General features: G+C 37.2%; 1 protein-coding gene across 20 annotated transcripts in view; it reads right to left on the bottom strand.

The window, feature by feature from the left end:
* Nucleotides 1-26,211, bottom strand: part of NR2C1 (nuclear receptor subfamily 2 group C member 1) — a 57,098-nt gene that overhangs the window by 15,606 nt on the left and 15,281 nt on the right. For 6 of the 20 annotated variants that reach the window (XR_010830621.1, XR_010830624.1, XM_048061091.2 and 3 more), the window contains 9 exons: nt 24,548-24,723; nt 21,398-21,473; nt 16,655-16,762; nt 11,192-11,422; nt 7,934-8,015; nt 5,431-5,610; nt 2,901-3,048; nt 2,728-2,818; nt 1,089-1,273 (listed from right to left, as the gene is read on the bottom strand). Coding sequence is in view for 18 of the 20 variants with exons in the window: in XM_048061091.2 (XP_047917048.2) it covers nt 1,089-1,273; nt 2,728-2,818; nt 2,901-3,048; nt 5,431-5,610; nt 7,934-8,015; nt 11,192-11,422; nt 16,655-16,762; nt 21,398-21,451 (1,079 nt within the window). In the remaining 2 variants the exon portion in view is untranslated. Of the gene's footprint in view, nt 1-1,088; nt 1,274-2,727; nt 2,819-2,900; nt 3,049-5,430; nt 5,611-7,933; nt 8,016-11,191; nt 11,423-15,358; nt 15,417-16,654; nt 16,763-18,044; nt 18,101-21,160; nt 21,353-21,397; nt 21,474-24,547; nt 24,724-26,211 lie in introns of those variants that run through there. The other 14 variants (XM_048061098.2, XM_048061097.2, XM_048061103.2 and 11 more) reach the window with 12 other exon arrangements.

Genomic DNA, 26,211 nt, shown 5'->3' with positions numbered 1-26,211 from the left:
GGCTGAGAACTTGATGGATTTCTGTAGACAGATTTTAAAACTGAACAGAAACACTGAAGTTGGCAAAAGCAAGCATCTGAAAGTGCCAGGAAATAAGCAAATAACAGGTAATCATGCAACCTTATTACTGCATCTTACTGAACAGCCATATCACTGACTGATGTTTGTCAGCATATACAGCAACGCTCCTTACACTTCATGTTCTTTACCTAGGAGAACACAGCAAAGGTCACACTGACTTTCTAAGTAGTACATATGAAGAAAGAAGCAGAACAAATGCATTCTGCTTGCAATTATACTGAGTAGTAGAGTGGAGTATAGGGGAAATCATGTATTTGAGTCAGTACAAACTACTTTACTATATACCAATCTTTTTTTCTTGATCGATTTACTCTACGTATGCATTTTCAGAACAGCATGTATAATATAGATGGGGTGTAAAGAAATATTGCTGGGACAATTGTCAGAAGCCTGCATGGAATGACAATCAAGGAAGAACATGATTCTGACTGAAGGAATAACTACTACACAGAATACCTCACATGTATGCTCACCAAAATGGCTCAGTTAAAACCAGTGCAGGACACAAGTTCGTAAGATATATAATGAATGCATTTGTACTGACAGTGAGCATTCTTTGAGTTCTCCCATCTAGAAAGAAAATGCTTTTCAAGCTTTTAAGGTAATTAACTGCTATGGGCATTAAACTACTTACACGTATGCGATCGTTAAGAAACAGTTTTCCAGGATGATACAAAGTACTATGAATATAGTAGAAGATCTAACACACGTTATTAAGGACAAACAAAAAAGTATGAAAATCAGCTGATTTACATTGAAATTAATTCCAAGAACAAATAACTGTATTTATTTCTCATACCTAACTTATGATTTAATTTGGAATAATCTTACAAGCTTGATCTTCAACATGAGCTCATGCTCTTACTGCTATTATTTTAGATGCAGATAAATACTGCTATTATTTTAGATGCAGATAAATTACTTACATTGTGATGACTTAATTAATGCTCTGAATGAACAGAGACATTCTTGAAAAGTATAATATTTTCAAGTCTAATGCGCCTTACCTTGTAACATCACTACTAGCTTGTTCTTCTTGCTGGAGTTCAGATAATGACGCATCTCCATTACTTAAACTCTCAATCATAGATAGCTCTGTACTGCTTTGTGACATGTCTTTGGATTTACCGAGGTTTGCTAGTGATGTCACCACATTTGCCAGTGTACTTAAATCTCCCTGACAGGCTTCAACCTAAGGGAATATTATAGCTTTTAATTCTTTCATATTGGCAGCAGATAACTTGTAATATAAGAATCTAACTTCCACACTAATGAACTGAGCTTGTGAATAGACCTGTAAGAAAATTATTGTATTCATTAAATGCGTAATCATAATGTAGTAATTAGACCCTGCACTGCTTCTAAAATATGAAATATTTGGACATTTACTTTTACAAGTAATAGCTATCTATTTCTTTCAGAAAGAATGCTACAGATGGCAAGCAAGCGCAGGCAGAAGTTTCAGCATATCCACTCACTGGTCAGTAACTGGGACTGTGAGGCTGAACTAGATTGCATTTTTATCTTCGTTCCTTCGTTCCTTCCTTCTCTTCCTCCCTCCCTCCCTCCTTCCCTTCCTCCCCTCCCTCCCTCCCTCCCTCCCTTCCTTCCTTCCTTCCTTCCTCCCTTCTTCCCTTCCTTCCTCATGTAAACAATATCATAGTAATAGGAGAATGTTTGAAGAGGAGGAACATACAAAAAGTCACCTTCAAGCAAGCAGGAAAATAACTCTGCTGCAGCCTTTTTGTTATAACTTTATTTAATTGCAAGGGAACAAGCTGTTTCAGTAGTGACCAGTACTTCAAGCAGGCAGTTAAGCCATGTTTCCCACCCTACTCCAATATTTATTACAATAAATAAATATATAAATAATAAGGAAAATGCATGTTTACAGGCAAGTAAGCTGCTACTAAAACCAGCATGCTACATGTCATTTAACCCACTTAGTCATAGAGATAGTGCCAGAAAAATTAAATGGAAGAAACAACATTTGGTGGGGCCTTTTGCAGACGGAGCGAGGAAAAATGCACATAAACAGTGTGAGGTAATTTAATATCAGCTAGAAAAATACAGAACCTTCCTACTGTGCATGTGTAGGGACATTATCACATCAATTTAGTGGATTGGTATGCGTAACGAAATGGAAACAAATGAAAACCAGCTCAGAAATATATCAGAAACAAAAACTGTTGCTCAGACAGCTCTTACTAGCTTTGAAAAAATATTAGCAATGAAGGGAAAAAAAAAAGAAAAACTAACAGTATTTTTGAAATGCACTGTGATAATGCCATAGCCATGTGAGGTTTTACAAACACCTCACTGTATGGGAAGAAAAGCAATCTCCAAGTGTCCGGATTACCACAGACAAAGTAAAATAAGGTGGCCCTTAAGGCTCTCCAAAAATGGGGGAGGAAGGCATTTGCTTTGCAGAGTTTTTAGCATTTTTACTACGCAGAGCTAGAAGCATTCTTTTGAAGAGAAGGCATCTACAGCGCTGGGCAATATTGTAAATGAATGTTTTAAACATGAATTTATTAAAACAAAGGTACAACAAAACAGAACAACCTTCCATCCCTACATACACCATTATAGCAAACAAAAAGTATATGAATCAGCACCTAGCATAGCAGTCATGTCATCACATACCTTATCTGGAGTCATCAACACAGTAGGCTCACTTTTTATCCCAGACTGATGAATGTTAACAAACATTCCTGATTCCAGCAGACCTGTCGACCTGACACAAAACAGCATGCATTTTAATTTGGGGGTCATTTCCAGAAACAGAGACAGCTGCTTTTGGAGTAGAATTTACATACCTTGCTGTTTCATTGTCTGTTACAAAAGTTGGAGTTGCAGCTAATGGACTGCGAAGATCTTTCCGAATGTAGATCTTTTCTGTAGAAGCTGCACAGTTTGAAGACTTTTCTCTTGACACTTCAATAGGTTTTCTTTCACACTGCACAGCTAATAAAACAGTATGAAACTATTATGTTACATCACAAATTACAGTCTAAGAAATAATCCTTTTTTTCTTTACTTACTCTTCAATTTTAATAACAATTCTGAGTATGTACAGAGATCATAACTTAAAATATATATATAACCAGTAAACTAGTATCTCGAGTAAAAAACAACAAACGCACTTGATTTGTTCTTAATGAAATGATGTAGTAGTCAAAGTCTGATATCAAACATACACAAACTGAAAAATTTTTCAAGTTACAGTTAAGACAGAAATCCCGTTATACCTTATGTTCAATTTGGGTCTTTAAGGGGAGGCTTACTGCTTCTCTCTCTCAATTTCACTAGCCACGCTCTCAGTTCATTTTTAAAGGACAGCAGGTCATTGAACCACATGACTTCGTACACTTATGGAAGCCTCCCAAGTTCGGAGCTTATAAAATAGACGGGGAAAGGGATATTCGCAAAGTCCAATTCAGACCATTCAAGATCTGGGTGAGACCTTGACCCAAAATCAATTATGTAATAAAACAAACATATTTTTAATTTGAATAGCTCAGTGAAATTAGGTGGAATGAATCTGTGCTTTAGCCTATAGAAACATCACCTTGTCTTGGATGAATTAGAGAATATTAAAGTGAAATTTAAAGTATAATACCCCATTGTGAATTCTCCAGCTCTCAGGAATAAAGCTGATGGAAAACTTGTAAAATCAAACTGTAAACTCAGTAAAAGGAAAACCAAATTTCTGGAAAAATAACAAACTAATACAATGTTGTTACTGTAGAATTTAATTAATAAAAGGTATTTTCAAAGAGGCAATTTATTTTTTTAAAAGGATTTTTTCTTCTACAAATTTTAAAATGGTACAAGTAATTTTATAGAATGAATTAAGATCCTGGAAAAATTATAAACCTGGTCTGTACATAATTTTAAATATGCATCAATTCAGCAACCTGATAAGCACTGGCTAATGACTAGCAGAGCCTCTTTAACATTGTATTGCACATAGGAATAGTTTAAACCTACAGAGAGAACCCTGAATGTTGATTATTTTTTAAAACAAAGACAAAAAAAAACAACTTTCTTAAGTTATGCTGTTTTGGAAAATGTATAAAGAAAAAAAAATTTAAAAACTTTCAAGTTAGTAGTAGACTATGATACTATTTCAATTTTTATAGTGATAATTATCACAAAAACAACCATCACAGTATCATCATGTATTTACAATGCCATTAAACCTACCCTGTAATACGTGAATGGTGCTTTGAAAGGGTGGGCAAAAGTCTTGCTCTTCCTTTGCTAACCCTGTACTCCCTAGCTGGATCCGAGTTTGCTGAAAAAGGGCCAAGCCTTCTTCAAGGGACAAATAACCACACTGAGGAAGCTACAGCACCAGACAGTACTGAGTTTTCTTTCCTCTCCCCATTCCTAGGCGAGACCTAGGACTTCATGTTCTAGAACAATCCTCTCCTCCACGCAGTCTTCCCCCAGGACCCAGAGTTCCCTTTTGTGCCTTCTGACCCCCAGCCCTAGCTATTTTGTTCTGCTTGAGGACTCCGTGGAGGGACAAAGTCCTGCCAGCTGAACTCGAGCGTAACGGGGAGATACACTTCATGCCCTCAGCTTTTCCTCCCTTTCTGAAGTCATTTCCCCTGTGCTGGAAAAACATTACTGGCTTCTGCTGGCAGATGAGGGGCTGTAAGGTGGACAGCGTCCACAGAGGTTCAGAAGGGTCAGCAAAACACAGGCGGATAGCACAGAGCAGAGCACAGGACTAATACCATGAGTATAGCAGCAGTGTGGTAGTATTTGCACTGAAGTATTCTTGTATTGCTTTACTTTTGGCATATTTAGTATTCTGATACTACGGTGGTGTTAGGGTATCATTATGTCCAATGTAAGGAAACCTAAAAAGTAACTTGGAATCTGTAGGAACTGGTAAGGACTGCACTCTAGATCACTATGGATCTCTGCCTTGTGAATAACTGTCTCTGCAGAGCTTTGCCAGCAACCCAAGTTGTGGCAAAAGTGACAAGAAGGTAGAGGGATTTAAGAAGTTCAGTAGCTTAAAATACACATAGAAAAATTGAATTGCATGTGCAAAAAAAGCGCAGACATGCTTGACATTTGCAGCCTAGGAGCAACAAGTCATTCTCTTTTACCTCATGTAATGGGTTTATTAAGTTTGTCAAGCAATAAATATGCTTGAAGCATTTCAGACTTCTGATCACACCAAACTTGCATAATTCTTTGAAGGAAAAAGATACGATATAAAAATATAAAACTGAGATAACAATCTTGTAATATTATAAAGTATATATCTTGTAGCACAAACTGTAACACAGTTGCCAGCTAAAATGATTTACACTTATTCAGACTTACAATCTTGTTTCATTCCAAATGCTATGCATCTCTGCAGCCTACAGTACTGACATCGATTCCGGTGGTGTTTGTTGATAACACAGTCTTTTGTTCCTCGACATGAATAAACCAAATTCTTGCGTATACTCCTTTTAAAGAATCCTTTGCATCCCTCACAAGTTACTGCTCCATAGTGACGCCCTATTTACAAAACAACAGAAATCATGACATTAGTTTTACACTCTAATACCTCTTCTTTACAGTTTTCCTTTACTCTCACTTTTCCCCATAGGTTACAGATCTTAAAATATATCATGTGGCTACAGAACAACACAAAAATGTAATTGAAACACATTTCTGGTTTAGAGCACTTCAACAGGATACATTTTTCAAACAGGCAATTAACCAAGAGCTTATTAATTTCTTGCTGAATCTGTTGACAGCGGTGTTAAAAAAGCTAAGAAAACAGGTTATTAAGAATGCAGCAGAAACTCTTAAGTTACAAATTCTTTAGCAACATTTAAAATATAAATAATAATAATAATTGACTTGTAGAGAGTCAAATTCTGTTATCGCTAATTACAAATTCAGCTGTAGAAATTCTATGCATTGTATCTAATGGAAACTGCAAATATCACATTTGTCAGCAGTACGTATGGCTTCAAAACTCTACTTTCACCTTTCATTTTCCTAACAGAATACTGCTACATCATTAGTTCTTTCAGTAAAAACCTTAAATGAGAGAACTAAACTAAAATAGAACAGATTTTTAAAAATCTGTTCTGTGAAATTTCTAATACTAACATATAAAAATTGCTTGGACGTACTACAGAAAAAAGTTTAATTATTTTTTCTGAAGTAAATTGTTTTGATTCTTCTATAGCACAAATTAAAAATATTACTAAAAAGTACTACCTCTGATTAAGTTATACTTGGCAATTCCAACCTGTGATGAAAAAATAATTAAACCCAAGATCACTGACAAACACTCAACATACATACTGCAGAGACACCAAGGCTCCTCTTTGAACTAAGTAGGGCGTATTACAGAAATAAATCTCAAATATGAACTAATTGAAGGGAAAATATATTTTTAGATTCTTTCCTCATTCTTCTCAAACTCTTTTTAGATACATCAATCTTGTCTGCCTGAAATTTCTAGAAATTCTGATTTCTAGGTTTTCTAGAGTCCATTATCACAACCACGTTACCACACTACCAAATGTGAAATTTACAGAGCATCGTACCTATTAAGTATCACTAAGTATAACATTTTAATAGCAGCTGGGCTTATGAATACCTAATCCAGCAAAGCACTCGGGCTGCTTCTTCCCCTGCTCTTTGATGCAGCTTCTCGCACTTCAGTTTGGAGGTGTCCGCAAAGCAGCTGGCACACCACTTCTTGCCAGATGGGAGGCTCCCCAGCACCTACAGCTGCACAGGGAAATATGGCACTGTCCCCACATTCACTACCAGGGCTCAGTATCCATGGGCAGGCCGGGATGAACAGCGCCTGGGATCACCAGCCTCTCAAGGTATGCTCCGGTCCTCCACCGGGGACCCAAAGTTGTCCTCCCGGTTGGAGCAGACCAACTAGATCACCTTACGTTTGTTTGGCATAAATTTCCTTTGATGTGGGTGAAATCTGACATACATTTAGAGTTCTCGGAACTATAATTCTTATGCTAAATTTGGCTGCAGTAGAAATGTTAGGTGATTTCATTTTCTAGGCAGTTTGCTCTACATCCTACTACCTTTCATGATGAAATCCTAATGTTAACTACTTCCCTCCCCTGCCCTGCATTTTCATACACTCTATTTCTATCACCTTCAAAAAGGAGTATTTAATTGCAATTCCCATATTTTGATGTTATTGGAGATCCATCACACAGATTTCAATCAGACAAACCACAAGAATCTTCTGAAGGAGCAATCATTTCCCTACTTAGTCTAATTTTAGCTAACCAACTCTACTGTTCTTAAGTTTATTTTTAACTGGAACTATACTGCATTTGTACAGTTTTAATCATGCTTCTTCAAATAACTAACTGTCCCACATAAACATAAGGTCAGCAGGTTTTTTTTTTCAGATACCTACAGTGTCTTCCTTGCCTACTGGTTTCATATTTTAAATAACAAACAGCTTTTTCATCTATTTTAAGAGAATCTGACAATAACATAGTCAGTTCACTGCATGACCTTAAGAAAAAAATCTTAAGAGCAAGTCACTTAAGTTATTCTATCAACCAATTTTCATAATCGAAATTAAAATGTGTTAGTCTAAGAAAGAAGGGCAAAAATTATCCGGTAGGAAACATATTCAATTTTTGATGTAAAACAGCAATAAACAAGTTCCGCCCACAGAACCTAGAGTAATATTTAGTGTAACTCTCTGCTATGAAAAAGAGTGTATGTTTCCTGTTTGTGTATTACATATATCTATACATATTCCAAGTGTTACATAGCTTAAGAAGAATTTTAAACTGCTTTTATAAAATGGTACTACCTTAAAAAAGTTAAATACCTGATGCCTTGTCTCCACATACAACACACAGATCAAACACTTTATTTAGGGCCTGTTCATTGGGAGAGTTGTCTGTTAAAATCTGGAAAAAAATAGGAAATAATTTCATTTTTCTTTTTCTTACCATCAAGAAAGATTAAAATAAATCTCATGCTTGTGGATTTCCTCTAAGATAAGGGACTAAATCTACAAAGTATGAAGTTTTCTTGAGTACATTTTACAGTCCTCATAGACAAAAAGGAGCCGAGCTACCTGCCATGCCACTGAGCGCCTAATCAGGATGCAATGAAAGTTTTCCTTGTAATACTTCCAGTGAGATTTCAAGATTTCATTTTATCTAAGTATTACCTCTGCAGAATAGACTGACGTTTTGAAAAACATTTATCATCTGCATACTCATTTTGTTGAATACATACCTTTTGTTGAATTTTGGATTTACAGTCTAATGACTTGATCATAGTACAAAAGAGGCAAAAGCATTAAACAGAAGAAAAAAAAGCCTTGAAAGGGCTATTATTTCTACATTCATAATTGTTGATTCATTTTTTACAATACACATTTTTAACAATAAAATGGAGGACCAACAGAAAACATTCTGAACAGTATCATTAATTATCAAGTGGTATATAGTTTGGCTTTCAGTAAGTTTGACATTATTTCTGCATTCGTGTCTTGTCTTATTAATTTATTTCTGGAACCTGTAAAGTTTCGTTAAGCACATGTTAGAACCACAGCACTACAATGCTGGCACTACAGCCTTCTATTTGATCTTTAAGAACTCTAACCCACTAAGATAAATGACATACATTAAAATAAATAAACAAAGAAAGAAAGAACCTAAAGGATCACGTAAGTAACAACCAAACACCATCTTGACAATAATGTAAAGAAGAAAAGAGAAAATTATTCTTTCCACTAAAAAGTGATATAATTTAGAAGTTTTACAAGTTTCTGACTTCTGCAGTGTCTTAATAGGAATTCAGACACTCTCTTTCTTGTTTTGCATATTCAAAAAAGGACCTTTGATAAGAAGAAAGATGACTTACTGAAAGAAGAAATTACCCTATCTTCTACAGAGAAAATTTAAAAATCACATTTTTCAAAGTTTGGAAACTAGTACAGACTTACATATGGGAATGTTTAAGAAGTCCATTTCTTTCTAATCAGTCTCTATTAACAGCACTGTCTCAGAGACTTGCCTATTAAGTTTTCTTTTAATATAGCATCTTTTTAAGAAAAATAATCTTGACGGGTTAAAAGAACGTTAACTTTTCATTCCTTCCTAATTTCCATCATCACCATTATGCATATTCATGACATGATATAAAATATATACAAACAAATTTTAAGTCCTTCCGTAGATGAAACCTGCACTGAAACTGGAAGTTCCACATAAGGAAGGACGACAGAATTTGGCCCAGGAGGAGATTAAAATCCCAGACTCTGAGAACTCATCAACTGACCTTGAATATGTAGAATAAAAATTGATTATTAGAATGAAGAAGAGCCACTGAAGGTGAAGCAGACGATGGGAGAAAGGGTTTTGAAAATGTGTCAACGTAAAAATAAGATGTAATAAAGGAGAGATTTTCTGTGTAGCAAATGAACAGGCATTTCAAGTGAAGGCTACAGAAGAACGACAAAAAAGACAAAACTGCAGATGAAAGATCATTTAGGAGAGAAAACATGAAAGAGGCCAAAGAATATGAAGTTAAACAACAAATGAATGGTACTCTGTATTTCACCGACTCTCAGTGGAGAACAAAAACAGTCTCTGCCACTACATACTTGTTGACGATAGAACAATCTAACTCAAGTTAAGAGAGTATTTTGTTGCCTCTCAAACTCAGCTACAAACTGCCTAAGCACAACTACAGCTTTTAATTTTCTGTCCAGACTTCCCCTATGCCCGAATCTTGTTCTTTAAACCAGTGTGGGACACTTTTCATCTTTTAAACTGTCTTCTGAAAAAAACCTTTCTATTAGGATTACTTCAAATCATATCCCACTGCTTTATATGTCTGTTGAGGCCTACCTAAAATATGAAATATCTGATACCACCACACATGATGAAATTCCTCTCAGTTGGATTGACTTTTGCTACTGCTTGCACATATGGGTAGTAAATCAGAGTAGTGGCCTGGCTCCTAGAAAAGCAGAAACCAGAAAGATCAGGAGTCTTCATTTGGGAAAATAGATTACTTGAAGAAGAATATGATAGTGATTTGTAAAAAAAAAAAAAAAAGAATCAATTTTTACTATTTTTACTATATAGTTTTTACTGCCATAGGTTATTATACTGACCAAAACATAAATGGTCTATCACAAATCACAAGAAAGGCCTGTTTCTGGCCATTTTTTAGGTGTAAGATACTGGACTAAATGGACTGTAGCTATCCTAATGTTGCCTGGACTGCCACATTGGTGTAATTTAATAGGAGAATAAATGTACACGGGTGAATCAACACGTGATAACCGTGGTTTAGCTGAAGTGCAGTAATCTCCTCCTTCATGTAGAAGGATCTTGTATCTCCCAGGTCTCCCGGGCATGTTCTTTGCACTCTTGGAATCAGTGCTATCACATGCTCATCTGTGGAGGATATGGGACAGAAGGCTTGGAAGTTGGAGCATAAGGACTAAGTGGCACATACAATGTGTGGTGGAGTAAAGAGCACTGGGGACCGGTTTAGGGAGTTACAACCCTCACTACTAACAATCTCACATCATTTTGGGTTTTGTAAATGCAGAATCTTTAGTGCTACTTTCCCACCGCCATTCCTTACTAACAGTCTCTCTAAGAAATTGTCTTGGAGTACAATTCACACAGCAGTGAACAGTAGTTACGACAAGTGTATGAAAAGGAAAATAAGGAGAAGGAAATGTTAAGTTATGAGGACAAGGGAGAAAATATTATTTTTTCAACAATATATGAAAACAGAGGGAGAATCAATGAAGTAGCAATAAAGAAGGACTGTTGGTACGTCTGGAAATGACAATAAAAGTTACACTTTTCTTTCTAATCTCATGAGCCAGGATATAAATGGATATAAATTTTGAAAGCAGTAAGTTCACAAAAAAAATGTGTTCTTCATAATTTCTAAGTATCCACAATGAGTCCTAATGCAAGAAAAAGTATAGCATTAAAAAAAAAAAAAAAAAGAACTTGAAAAAGGAGAACCCAGACAGACATACTTGGAAATAAAACATCTCTTCTTATCCCATTTGAACGAAAAGTATGAAATAAAGTGGATTATCTACCTGGATGTGTTGTGCAGATATATCAGGGGATGCAAAAAACAGTTGGTTGACACCTGCAGCATCTGGAGTTGCTAGGATTACTTTTCCTGGAGTGGAATCTTGTCTGGCAAGGATCACCTTGCTTGGGGTAGAGCCATCATGATTTGTTAAGATGAACTGCTTGCCTGCTGAGCTCTGATCAAGTGCTGTAACAATCTGAATCTTCTGGCCCGTCTGCTGATCTGTGACAATCTAATAATACATTTATCTCAAATTGTTATGGTAATGTAATCACCCCTGGGGCCCAATCTGGGCTCTCGAAGAAAACGGGAATTTTGCCTTTGACAACTGTGAAGTAGGATTGTCCTCCCCTCTGTCACACAAGAGTTAAGTAAACTCAGGCAAAACCTTGGATTTTCACTTTCTTTTAAACGCACTTGAGTCACCTTTGTGTTTGAAGTCAAAACCTGAATTCTCTCTTTTATTTTTTACAAATGGCCCATGCTTTCACAAAACTACCAAAACCCCCTGACAATTCTAGCATCCAGAATTTGAGGTGTCTGTAACTCAGCCCTAGGGCCCATAAGTTTCTGAGAAATCTTTAACTTTTGAATTTGCTGCACACCATGCAAAGTGCTTAGCACCTCCTGTATTTGTATGCTTAAAAAGAAACATCCTAAAACAACAACCATAGACTTCAAAGTGAAAAAAGAAAGCATCAAACAGCAAGAAAAGCAATAATATTTTCACACGACTGTACAAACATTTTATACTTCATTTTTTCGGTCTGTTTTTTACATGTATGTTCCTAAATAAAATAAGTTAAAATTTTGTTTTCTCTGCCTCTGCCATTTTTTCTTTTCCTTTTTTTTTTTTTTAAGGAAAAGAATGATTTTCATGTTTCATTACTTAAACAAAGTGAGACCTACAGGTTGTTTTTTCCATTTTTTTTCCTATTCTCAAGCACAAACACAGCAGACTTTTATTAAAAAGCCCTCCAGTAAACTCATTTTTTGCCAACTTTGTCAGAAGATTATAATTCTTGGAGTAAATAATCAAGACTCCATCTGTCTTCCACCATAACACTTTTAGTCACTTCTTGCCTTTCTTTCCAAAAGCTTATACCAAGAACTGCCTGGTTTATTCTAGAGATTAAGGACCACCATTATACAATGACTATTTCCTGCAAACTATTTCTGAATTACAGATCAATTAATTTTGCTGTTAACTTTCAGGCATCTAACTTTTTTTTTTCTCTCTGCAAAGCACAATTAAGACCTATGTAGGCTAGAAGGCCAGGTAATTATAGAATATCAGAGGCTAAAAATACAAAGCAAACATCAACTACCATGAGATCTGGGGGGCAGGGTAGGAAGATAGGACAAAAACCCCACAGAAGTTACCAAGACGATAAATACAGTATTTTCCATTCAGTTTTTTAAGATATCCACATACCCAGGACCACAAATGACTACAGCAGTCCTTTATTTCTTCTTTCAATTCCTTTATGATTCCTTAAAAGGCAAAACTTCCTTGCCATTTTATATCCCTTCTTCCCTTAACTTTCTCCTTAGATTCCATTTGTCTTCATTTTACAATCTTTATTTTTCTTGTGTCCTTTCTGGCTATTTCCAAAGTAGCTGATGTTCCCTTCCCCTTCCCCTCTCCAAGCACCTCTACTTCACTGGGATTAGAAGAAATCCAATGCATGTGATCCTCAACTGGGTGCATAAAGATACAAAAGCCAAACACAGAATACTGTGCAGTTTCTTGAATACCCAGACTTATTCTTTAACAGATACTAATCTAAAATCTGTGTCACTATCAAAACTTAAAAGTGCAACTGTATACATCAAAAGAAGGCATATACTTTATCTAGTTAGGTTTATACGAAGTATAATATAAAGCTAACTCAAAACCTGACATTTTTCCAGTGACAATACAAATTTGAGCTAAGGTTGGAATTATTTTTTGGACATGTATGCTAAATTATCTACTTATTATCATAGTCTAGACACTTATTTTTAAAAGGTAGGTATTTTCACTGCATGACATAGTGGGTACAATGTAATGTTAATATCCATACAAAGCTATTCAATCTGCACAAATGTTCTCTGCAGCTCTCAAGCGTTTGACAACACAGGCGTAACAGAAAGCAATTCAAACAATTAAGAGCAGTCTGTCTGCAGCTAAATCCTTATGGGCAGATGGCTGCAAAAGCTCCACCTAAATCTCAAAGGGACTTTGGAAGTGGAGCATTCCATCAAAGTATAACAACTTTATAACAACTTCCAGTACCGAAATATTGAGATAAGAGAAAATAATCAGAAGGAAAGAGAAAACCACTTATCTTCTCAAGAAAACACATCAGGGCTCAAAGACAACAATTTGTGTTTCTGAATAATCTGAAATTCAGTGTTGCCAAAGAGATCATGCTGTAAAGCAGGAATATATTAATTCAGGATTGTCTGCCTAAAAATGTATTTCTCCCACGTATTTAAGTGTCCTGATGATAACAGAGGATAGTATTTTCTTTCATTTCATTTATTGATTTGTCTGTTAACAAGTTTTGACTTTCATTTCAATATCATTTCAATAAATTAAATATCTCAATAATTCTCATTTCCTCTTTTAGGAAAAAAAGGCACGTTTAAACATAAAAGGATGAGTCTACCTGCTGGTTTTGAACAGAAATGTCATTTAACAATGTGACATTCAACTTTTATAGAAACTCTGCTGGCTTTAGGTGGCAGGGTTTTGGTAGTGTGGGGAGTTTTGGTAGTGTGGGGCTGCAGGGGTGGCCTCTGTGAGCAGAGCCCAGCAGCTGACCCGTGTCACGTAACAGCCAGCTCCAGACAGCTCCAAAAGGGAACCACCAATGACCAAAGCTGGGCCAGTGAGCCATGCTGGTTGCACCTCTGACAGCAGATTTAACAAAAGGGAAAAAATGCTGTGCTACAGCAGCGGGGACAGAGAGGAGTGCGAAGCTGCCCTGCAGACCCCAAATGAAGTGCAGCAGCAGGGCAGGAGGTGCTCCAGGCACACAGCAGCAGTTCCCCTGCGGCACGTGGAGAGGCCCCTGGTGGAGCAGGCTGTCCCCCTGCAGCCCATGGGTCCCACACGGAGCAGATCTCCACGCTGCAGCCCGTGGAGGAGCCCCCGGTGGAGCAGGTGGATGTGGCCTGGAGGAGGCTGCGGCCCATGGAGAGCCCCCGCAGGAGCAGGCCCCGGGCCGGAGCTGCAGCCCGTGGAGAGGAGCCCACGCAGGAGCAGGGGGTCTGGGGGGAGCTGCCGCCCGTGGGGGACCCGTGCTGGAGCAGTTTGCTCCTGGGGGATGGAGAGGAGCCCCCGCAGGATCAGTTCGGGAAGGACGGCATCCCATGGAAGGGACCCCACGTGGAGCAGGGGCAGAGAGTGACCAAGAAAGAGTGAAGGAGATGAAGCGTTAGGGACTGACCACAGCCCCTGCTCCCCTGTGTTGTTTGGGGGGAGGAGGTAGAAGAGGGTGGATGGGTAGGAAGGTGTTTTTAGTTTGCTTTAGTTTCTTTCTGCTCTAGTCTGCCAGTGATAGGCAATAAATTACATTAAACTCCCTTATGTTGAGTCTGTTTTTCCTGTGATGGTAACTGGAGAGAGATCTCCCTGTCCTTATCTCAACCCATGAGCTTTTTTTCATCTTATTTTCTCCCCCTGTCCTTTTGAGGAGAGGGGAGTGAAAGCACAGTGTGGTAGTGCTGAACTGCCTACCGGCATGAAACCACCACAGAGACAAAATGTTAACTTTCCCTAAAAAGGGTAACTAGTGAAATATGTTTTAAAGAACATTTTAAATTTAACATTTACAATTTTTAATCAGGATTTTGTATTTCAAGATTTCAGAAAATTCTTTATGTGCACTTAATAATAACAAACAAAGCAAAAAATATTAACTGAAATGATAAGCTGAAAATGAACCAATCTACTATATTTTTTGAACATTTCACTGAAATGTATTTGTTCATACAATCTATTTTATTTTCCCACTATAAATTCTTCTTTGTGGAAAGTTTTCATTACTAACATCTATCCCACATCTAATTTGTTACTATTACTTATATTGCTGCCATGTTTGTAGATGCCTGCTGCAGGAAGGATGCCGTTCTGAGCACTGTCTCAAACAAGAGACAACCACTATCTGAAAGCACTCACCATCCATTTTGAAGCAAGAATCGATGAGTGTGGTGAAAAAAGACAAGGGGCGAAGGACCTGGGACAGAAACAAGTGGTACTTCAGCTACCTGAGATGATGAAAAACTATATAAAGGTCATTGGAACAAAACTATCGCTAGAAATACAGTTCTTCTGTGTTCTTCATATTTGCAGTAGCTACAGTCCTTATCTGAAATTAGTTCTCTCTTCCCCCCTATACCCCCACCAAAGGGGTTTAGACGTCTGCCACTGGCTCTGAATCAACACAACTGTCTTGCTGTTCAAAGGCTTGTGGTCATATATGTTGTCCTACATTCAGACCCTGATACTGAAATTACATTAAATGGCTTCCCACTACAGCATACAGATATTGATGAAGAAAACAGGATAAAGAGACATGCGTTAACTGATTAATACAAATTAATTAAAGTTACAGCTGTACAGAAAGCATAGAAAAGGAGTGGAGGTAGCTGAAAGAATAAAGATCTACTGCATAGATAAGGCTGACACCAGGACTAGAATACAGGCAGTGGTAAAACAAAACAAAACATCATGTATGGGGGCACTAGTGAAGAATCTTGGAAGGCAGGACAAAGCTTGAATGCAATACACTGAAACGGGAAAAAAACAGTGAAAAATACTGAAGAGTGAAGAGTGAAAAGAAAAAAGCAACCAAGATTATACTAGCAGTTGGCTCACAAACTGGAGTGTTTTTGTGTGCAACAACATGTGTATGAGAATATTTTTAAAATTTCTGCTGTGGTTAATATTTTTCTCCAAGAGGAAATTTTAAAATAGAGCATTCACTTGAGTTGGAGATTATTACCTGGCTAGGCTATAAATTAGCTTACTGAGACGTATAACACTGGTTGAAATGGCCCAAACCCAGCATCGTTTAACACACTTCTCAGACTTGTATCAACAATATAATGCAGTATTTTCTCTCATCCCCGCTCCAAATTGTAGAAATGCTCCAACAACTTAGTTGAATTAACAAATCTCAAAAGTTTAAAACAGTTTTTAAAGAGCAGTATCATTACAGTATTGGGGGGAACCTTTATTCTATTCAGCAGTTATAATTTTTGTACATCTTAAAATTCTTTGGAGTAAAAACAAAAAAAGAAAGCATTGGAATAATGTTTTATTTCTATTTATATAAAAACAACCCCTGGCACCCAGGACTGAATATTTACATTCTAGCAAATAACCTGAGGCAAATGAAAAAGAACAATACACAAAAATTGGTGGAAATAAATAGCTCATCACTGCTTTTAAAATATATTGGATGAAGCATACCTGTATACGCTGTGGTAAAGAGAGGCCTGAATCTGAAGGTACAATCTGTATTCGTTGTGCTGTCCCATCCATTAGTGTTTGTGTAACAGCTCCTTGGGAATGGGTAATCTAGAAAGAATAAACAAATGTAATGGATTGACAATGGATATATTACCTTAAGGACTGATATACCAATTCAATGGATGAACTCCTGTAAAGTTTTACCAACTTCTGACTTCTCTACACAAGGTTATGAAAAGTGTGACACACTTGCTGTATAAGGAATTCAAATGCTTGCGATCTAATTTAATAGCTTAATTTTGCTAGTTAGAAAATTCTGTTCATGACATGTCACTTAGAAATTCACTTAGAAATTTAGAAACACTAAGTAAAACAATCAATTGTTGGCAAATCCACTTCAGTCAATTAGACTGAGTATTTTCTGAATTATTACTGCTGATGTTCATGTTCATAAACTAAACATGATATCTTTCATTATAGTTGTGTTACATTTAAACTAACATTATTTTTACCTTAACGGCTTAAATAAAGTGACAAGAGAATTTTTGGTGTGAAAACACAGCAATTGGCCTTTTTTGTTCTGTTGAACCTCAAAGAAATAAAACCAAAACCAAAGAACTCTCTACCAGGGAACTACCAAGAATCTTAGAGCAGATCAATGAAATGGACAAATTCAGCAAGCATTGTATCTGAAAACAAATTGAAGCCTCTGCTCTCAGATAGTTTGTGGAAGTGCTTTAATAATTATCACTATTTTAAAAAAATTTAACATACTATCACAAAACGTATATAGGTATTATTCACTCGATTATTTGTTCACAAAAAATGAGAAGTACAGCTGCTATGTACAGAGGCTTGGTCCAAAAGGCAGGACTTTTTGTACTACAAAGGACATTTGTCTTCACAGTGTTTAGAAACCTTCAGACTAAATTTTTCGTCTTACATTCCCCAGGAACTTCCCAAACGTTTTGCAGCATGACTATACAGATCAAAAAATGTTTCATCCTGCAGTTTCTGTACTAATAATAATTCCTAGCTTCTACACCATTTAAAAATGCTACTATTCAACTGTGTCTTTTTCCCAAGGATTAAATTAAGTAATATATACTTCTATGTGCCATAAAGATACTGTTTCATGACTGGTCGAGAGCTTTTTTCTTCCTCCTGGATCCGCTTCCTGACTTTGCAACCACACCACCATGTAAGTGGTAACGCCAGCACAAGAAAGGCAAGAAGACACAGCTGGAGGTGAGCAAGAGAAGGAGGAAGGAGTGCTCGGCAAGACTTTCCCTTACAGCAGGAATACAAACTCCAATCAACCTAAACTGCTTTTGAAACTTCACCCCAAACTGCATTACTTTTGGCACCGGTCTCAGCTCTTATAACCTACTTGATTCTGTCCCTTCAGCTTGGTAGGTAAGCCTGGTTGTTTAGTCATCCAGTGATCTGGAATAGGATATTGATGCAGGTCAAAAAATAGTCCAGCAAAAGAGAAACATAGGCTGTTCTTAGCATAGATCAAACCTTCAATCCAGATTTCCACAATGCTCAGAAGCAAATGCATCAGAGTAAATGAGACAGCAGGATTAAGCTGCTGGGGGGGAGGGGGGGGAAGGTGACATGATGACTACTAGAGCCGCCTGCACCATCAAAAGAAATCGTTGTCAAACCAAGACATTTGGAACACTGCTTTCCAAAAATACTGGATTTTTCAAGAATGTGAACAGTTTCAGTAGTTAAACGATTCATTCACTTTGCTTAAGTAAAGGAGAAAGAAGTGTCCACTATACATCAACATTAAGAGCTTGAAAGAGGTACTTTGCTGCACAAAAATTCTGCAATACTCTGTCAAATGACATGCACGATGGGTGACTTACAGGCAATCAGATTTTTATGCGAACTTGTATTAACTACACAAAATAAGCTATGTATTCCAGGACTGCTTTACAGTTACAGTGTCGCAATCTACATGTGGTATGAAGTAAAACTGCTCATCATCCCCACAAAATATTGTCAGCTTGACAGTTTTGCTTCGATACAGAATAAAGGTTTTTATTGCAGTTTAAAAAAAATACTGATCAGAATAACCACAGAATTTGTTTAAAAAATACATTTTGTACATATATGATAGATTCTGTTTAGAAAAATGTGTAACTTTCCTCTGTTGCTGGTACCTGCCAGATCTGTGGAAACAAACTGCCACATATCTAGCGTACGGAACCACAGATAAAAGAAAGAAGATTGTTGTAGGTTCTTGACAAACAAATTCCCTACGTGAATTAAGTAATATGACACTCATGTAGAAATATGAATTATCTCACACTTAGCAAAATCTGATGAGAAGTATGAAAAGATAAACATTGCACAATGCTCCACTTAGGCAAGGCTATACCTTCTTTTTTTAATGTTTTGGTTTTATGCAAAGAAAGTCCCCAACTGGCAAAAACACATTTTTGTGAAAGCCATCATAAAATCATTTATGATAATTTTGTATTTTAAAATGTTCCATATCAAGAATTAACATTACAAAGAAATCAAAACACACCATAGAACTCTCCTGACTATTATATTGCAATAAAACACAGGAGCACTTTACATTTTCTTCAGAATGGGAACACCTGTTGTTTTTCCATATGTTCTACTAATGTAAATTTTTCTTTTAAATTCAATTTAAACTATTCATTCATTTCAGAGAATTACAAATGCTAGCTAAAAGACTGAAGTTCCATAGAGCTTAAATATGGTTTTCAAAGCTCATATCCAGTATGCACACCACCAAGCAGATTACAGCTAGTAGATCAGTGGTGGGTAGGGATGTGAAATACTACATGAAGGCCCCTGTGAGACGGACTTTCCTTGCTGACCGCACCTTTCAGGCAGTGTGCTTCTTTGACAGTAATTTTCACTTATGTAATCCCACCTTGCACAGCTCTAGGTTATTCTTTTTAGTTTTTTTAAATACATCTGCATTGTGCAAGGCTGGGCTGCACCTTGTACCAGATAAGCAGACGGACCACAACCCAGGGGGAAAAGAGTCCTCCACTATCCCATTTTTTTAATTTTTTTTTCCAGTTTTGTCTACCTTTGTGTCACACAAGGACAAAGAGAACTCACATGAACATGTCTATGATAGTCTTATCATAGCATGAGAATAAGTGGCTAAGTGAGGACTGGGGAATGCTTAAGACACACCATCGCAAAATAAGAAACGACAGTCTCAGGCACAGTAAAACACTAAACCCACTAAAGGACAAATCCTAACCTACATGCTGACAGAAGGACCTCCATGAAAACTGTAAGGCTGCAGTTTCACAAAGAAAGAAACAGCCCAACAGCTCCCTGCGTACAGATTCAGCATTATCACACCTCCACTCCCTCTGCCTCCTCCTCTGCCTCTCTTCCCTTGGCTACCAGTCATCTCCTTTAGGCTTCATGCTTCTCTGATCCTACTCAACTCATTAACCCAGCAGAAAAACTTCCATTTGTATCGGCTGGTGGAGAAACTGAGTTAGCTGATTACAAAGTAAGAAACAGAAAAAGGACTTTCCCTTTCCCGTTGCAGTGAGACACCAGATAAGCTCACTGTCTCATGGAAATCACATTAGGAAATTGAGAACAACTCTCACAGAGGCTAACACCATCATTTGAATGCATCATCCTCTTTTCCGAGTGGAACATACACATCATCTAGCTTTGACTAACCCACAGTTTCCAAACAAAGAAACAGGTAATACAGCCCTACTTAGGCCTCCCCAGGGAATTATATTAACAGAACAAAACTATGCTAGGTACACCATTCCCACCTGTAAACACAGGGAGAAAGAAAAAAATGATACATCACATACACCACCAGTGTCCTTTGTGATATAGCCTTAGCAATTCTCAGATGCTACAATAACAAAACCCACACGAATTTATACAGGATAGATTAACCATCCTGCCCCCCAACCTTTCTACTTCAATTCAAGATGTAGAGGAACAAAAATTACTTGAAAAGTGATTCTATGTATGATATTGACAAGAAACCGAGTGTGGGTATTTCAAGCTAAAAGATATAATTGTTCTGCTCCTATCTTATTTAGAGAAGTGCTACTGATGGAACTTTCTAGATAAGCATGTATGTATAGAGTTATCCACACTCGCAAACTATCTGTGCGTCTCTGGAAGTTGTCTTGCTGCAGCACACAGATTCTGTACACAGGTGTACCAAAAAAAAAAAAAAAAACAAAAACAGAAGTCTGCAGAAACAAGAATTCGATCTTCCCCCTGACATACACTAAACACCAACAAATATTTTACAGTGATGAGCATGGCAAACCTTTACTTACAAAAACAAATGACAACAAGTGAAGTAATTGCTTAGTTGGGAAGTAAAAGCTATATAATGACAATTCCCTTGATTGTACTTTTTGTAAGTGAAAGTGAGCAAAGCAATTTGCTCAACCAGACAGCTCTCTGAAGACCACTATAGGCCCAAAAGGCACAGCTGAACAGCTAGTTACTTACTGGAAATACTGCTAGATTTTCTTTAGCTTCATTTCTGTGGGGCAAACTTTGGCCAAGAAAGATTTTGCTGTATAACTTTAAGATGGACACAGTAAGATCTTCTAGTCTTCCATGGGAGGGTCTCCTGAAGCTTTGGGTGTACTAAAACTTATTTTCTCTTGTAACTTTGGTTTTTACTTATCAGTCTGTACATTTTAATATTCAAAGTTTCTTAAATATGTCTCAAAATGTATGTACCTCTCCCATTTGCTGCTCAATAATTTGATGGGCCAGTTCCTCTATGGTTGCCATGATCTTTAATCACCAGAATTTCCTGTCAAAAAAAAGAAAGAAGATGCTTAACATCTCTAATAGTAAGAGTATCTTGGGGAAAATATATTCCAGGTAAGTAAAGCACATTCCTAGTTGTATGAAGGTGACATCCCTGCAGAATTTAAAGCTTAATTATACTATAAATTAATAATTTATTTTTTATTTGCAAACTTCTGTGTCTTTAAACTCAACTCACAGAGATGTGTTTTTCCCCTGCTGCTTTCACAAAGAGCAACAAAATAATAAGCTCCTTGTGGGAATATAAGTGTCTAATTGGCCCTGACATCAGCGGAGACATAATTAACATCTTAAAAACTGGAATTTTGTTGATGCAAAGCAAGGGCAAAAACCATAACTTCTTCTGAATGCATACTAATCCTTTAGTATAACAGGAGCGCTTGAAGGTCAATTTTGTAATTTGTGTGAGGCCCTACTTGGGAGGCAAAAAATATTTATTCCTAAAAACAGATTTGGTTTCCCATCAATACTGTAGTTACAGTGTAAGAAGTCCGAATCTTCATGAGAAGAATTCTGTATGATTTTACAGACACTGCTTTAAAGCAGGATTAAGTATTCAGATGTATGCCTTGTTTATTTGTTTGGGTATCTATACAGAAATATTTGCCAGGCAGTCTGTAAAAGGAACAGACACAAACTATGAAGCACTATACTTACTTTTCTGACAAAAGCTGTAATAAGAACATTATCTTACACAAACCTGTATACAAATACAGGACTGTACTCTTACATTAAAGGATTTGTCTATATACACAATTTACTTTGCTTCAAATATGCCGTATACTTGGGTTATACAGCTTTCTCATTGCAGACAGAAGGATGAACATGTTTAATACCAACATACATACATACTGTATGAACATATGAATAAATGGTGCCAGTATAAAGGATTTTTTACACAACATAGAAGATTTATTTATTTTATGTGCATGAATAGTGCTGTTTAACCATATAAAAAGTGTTGATGAAAGTTGTTATATATGTAGTAAAACTGAATATATAGCAAACAAAATCAATTGATTTTCACTCTTTTACTTTCCTAGAACTTCTAGGAACTGTCTCCTACCCCAGTGATCTCTAACCTTTCTCAATCAATTTTGCAAATAAAAATGTAAATCATTTTGAAGTCCTGTCTGCTCTTATAATTGGAAAAAGAGGTATCTTTTGACTAAGGCAAGAACCACAGTCTTTGGAAGTGGATGATGTGGATGGGAAGAGTACAGAAACATTTGGTCCCTGTAGACAATTCTTTCTCGTCCACTAGCATACTGCATTGTTAGTTAAATTAAAACAAAAGATGACAGACATTCACAAAAAACATGAGTGAAACTTATGTTGAAAAGTATTCTCTCCTTAGATCTAACAAGTATCAGCATCTTTGCAGTAGTACTCTGTTAACCCACTTCTGCATACTGTGAGCTGCAGCACAATCACTACTGAAACATTTTCAAGTCAGCTAACACAATGTATCAGAAGTCTTCTTCTTCTATGTAAAATTCTAGCAACAAAATATTGCACTGCTTATGCACACTGTACCAGAAATTAGTACTACTAAAAAAAAGAAAAAAGTCTTAAAAGCATATTAGAGAACCAATGAGTAAGAAAGACACATTTGGGTAGGACGGATGGACTGTTTGCAGAGTTATTTCAGAGGAAGAATTTACTGTTTTGTGACAATTTGACATACCAGAACTGTTACGCATATGACAATATTTTGCCAAAAATTAAATAAAAAATTAAGAGCAAATAAAAATCTGAAATTCTGATTTCATAGCTGACCCTGGTTTGAGTGGTGGTTTGGAATAGACACCTCCTGAGGCCTGTTCCTGCCTGCAATATTCTACAATTAAAAAACATACTAATTTCTTAGTTATGGGCACAGTAAGAGTTGATTGCAATTAGGAAAAAAAAAAAACCTCAAAATATTTTGAAAGCAGTTTGGTTTGAACATTAATTATTCCCCCTTAACTAAGTGAAGAATCTTTTGACTACCTTGGTGGAGGTCCACTGTGCAGGTGTTTTCAAGGACACAATATAAGATTACCTCCTTTTAAAGTTTTATTCCACTGAGTGTCTAGTTTAAATAGCTATGCACAAGAAAGCTTATCTTGAACAGTTTAAACCAATTTTATCCACCAATAGTAATTACAAAGGTTAAGTACAAGTGGAAAATACATTTTCCCCTACGTTAGCCTTTTGAGATCGCAGTAACATTTTCCATTCTACAGTCATTGTCTACAGCATTCTCTGCATTGTTTTCCTGAAGGAAATTCGACTACATCAATATCATTTTCCCATCAGAAAAGCTAGGTCTACAATCCTTCCCGTAACAAAGCATGATTTATGACATTCTCAATTTTTGTCACATCTACCAACAGAGCCTACGGTTACTTTAAGTTTTCTTAATGCTTTTCTGTAGCTCTTCGTGTTTTGGCCTGCAGAATTTGCATGTTCTAACAAGAATACTGAATACTAATTACTGCTACAGCTGGTGCACCAAATCAGCAGCACATGGAAATCAACAACACTGCAGAGTGAATGGAAAAGCTTAATTTATTGTTTGTCTTGTAAAAAACTTGTAGTCATAATGAACTTGCACAGGAAGCAATATCTGGAAAAATATATTTTACAGAAATTGACTCAGACAGTAAGAAAAAAAATCCTACCTACTGTATCTGTGGCACTTCAAAATTATAGTTAAAGATTCTCTGTCATACAATTACTTTAAGTTAAATTAGCAACACATTAATATTTTTGTCACTAACTGAGTAAATTTAAAATGGAGAGATCTATTATCTCCAAGCCTCCATGATTACTTCGTCCACCGCCTTGACAAGGTGGAAAGGTCTTTTCTTTATAATGTCGCAGACTCATTACTGGCCTCTGCAAATCCTTTTTGTCACCAAAAGGGCTAACCCTAACTACCTCTTGGCCTGAGCCTCCTGCCTCCCCCTGGTGCCAGCACTGGTACATCTGTGACCTCACAGCCAACAACAAAGTTTTATTTTATTCTGTGTTAGTCTGCAGCCCAATGAATGACTTGACTTGCTACATTACCATACAAATGCTACTCCTGCACCAGTGGTGGAGTGAAATTGTAGGGTCACCGTTTTCCACAGCAAGAGAATTTACATCCACTTAAGCCATCCGAAGTCTCCCATATTCTCCCATAGCTCTATAAACTGTTGTGAGATGAGCCTTGGAGTTTTTACTTTTCGATCCTACGGATGAACCTGGTGAAGAAACAAGAAACAGAGGATGAAAAGAAGCAACATACATCCCCAAGGACAAAAAAGGCAACACTTAGGATGGTGAAGTGGTCTAGCAGAGACTCGTAGTACACAAGTTACATAAAGTACTGTAGGATCAGGAGACTGACAGAGATCTACCTTCTTGCCCCAGTCCTTTTTTCTAGCAAGGATAATATTTCATAATCATGAAAACTGTAATAGTCAAAGCTACTTAAAAACAAGGCGAGGAAAGCACTGCATTTATAAAGTTTCAGAGGTGAGTTTATTTACAGCTAACCCTCTTATTCTGCCAGTGAAATACTCTTTTGCATAGACTTTTTTAAACCTCTTAGTAGGTGTTATTCCTCCAGTTAGTAGATACTGACCTTTTAAGTCCCAACACAGAACTAACCAGTGGCTCATCTTTGCTCGGAACCTAAGTTTTGCTCCACATTTTTGCAGCTTCAGTGTTACTTCTTAATGCAAGTATTTGCTCAGTTTACTTTACTGTCACAGAATCATACAGTGTTAAGGGCTGTCTGCCCTGGAACATATATATGCAGAAAAGTTCTATTTTATAAAGTCTGAAATTACCAAATTAAAAAATAAAGTGCTCTTATTTAGTTATTTTGTGTGTTGCAAACTTCAGTTGACCATGCTCACTACTTTCACATGCATAGAAGAAATACTCTTAAGATTCTTAGTGATATGGTTTAGTGGAGGTCTTGTTAGTGTCAGGACAGAGGTTGGACTAGATGATCTTGGAGGTCTCTTCCAACCTAGACGATTCTGTGATTCTGTGATTCTGGCAACTGAATCAAACATGATGCAACACTGCTAAAAGTGGTGAGAAGTCTGTCATCCTGGTTCAAAGAAGAATGTAACTATTAAAGCACTGTAATATCTTTATCAAATGATCATCAATTATTCAATGTTGTAGGAGCTATTTTTCACTCTGTACAAAGCAAAGTGAACAAAACTTTATTCTCTTCAGTCACTGATATCCTTAAAATCAACTTTAATGTTGGACTTTACAGTTGGATACCGACTAGAACCATAAGCTTATCCCCCATGTGTCAGGACTGCAACTGCCTCAAGAAACTCTGCAATCTCCTCCCCTCACCTGAGGGGCCTGGCTGCCGGTGCCCACTGCCAGCCCTAAGATGGAGCCCCCTCGAGCAGCCCTGGACCAACTGCTGGGGAACTGCTGTGGCGTGAGCCAGGCTGGTGACAAGCCTGACGTGGCCCCCCCACTTGGCTTGGAGACTGCACCTAACCTCATACCCTGGGCCCGTGTATGAGCCGTGCTGCAGGTAGGCTAGCACCTCGATGATCCTCACCCACAGCCTCAGCCTCCCAGCTTTACCCCCACCCAGCTGTACCCCCGCAGACCTGCCTCGCGATCCCTGATCTGTAACTGCCTCCAGTCGCTGCCACCGTCCCCTGCTGGTGGTGCTGGTGGTGCTGAAGGGCTCTGTCTGTGTTGGTGAC

The sequence above is a fragment of the Anser cygnoides genome, chromosome 1 (genome assembly GCF_040182565.1).
Source record: "Anser cygnoides isolate HZ-2024a breed goose chromosome 1, Taihu_goose_T2T_genome, whole genome shotgun sequence".
Taxonomy (NCBI): Eukaryota; Metazoa; Chordata; class Aves; order Anseriformes; family Anatidae; genus Anser; species Anser cygnoides.
Note: the sequence above shows the minus strand (reverse complement) of the source record. Positions and strands in the feature narration are given on the sequence as shown.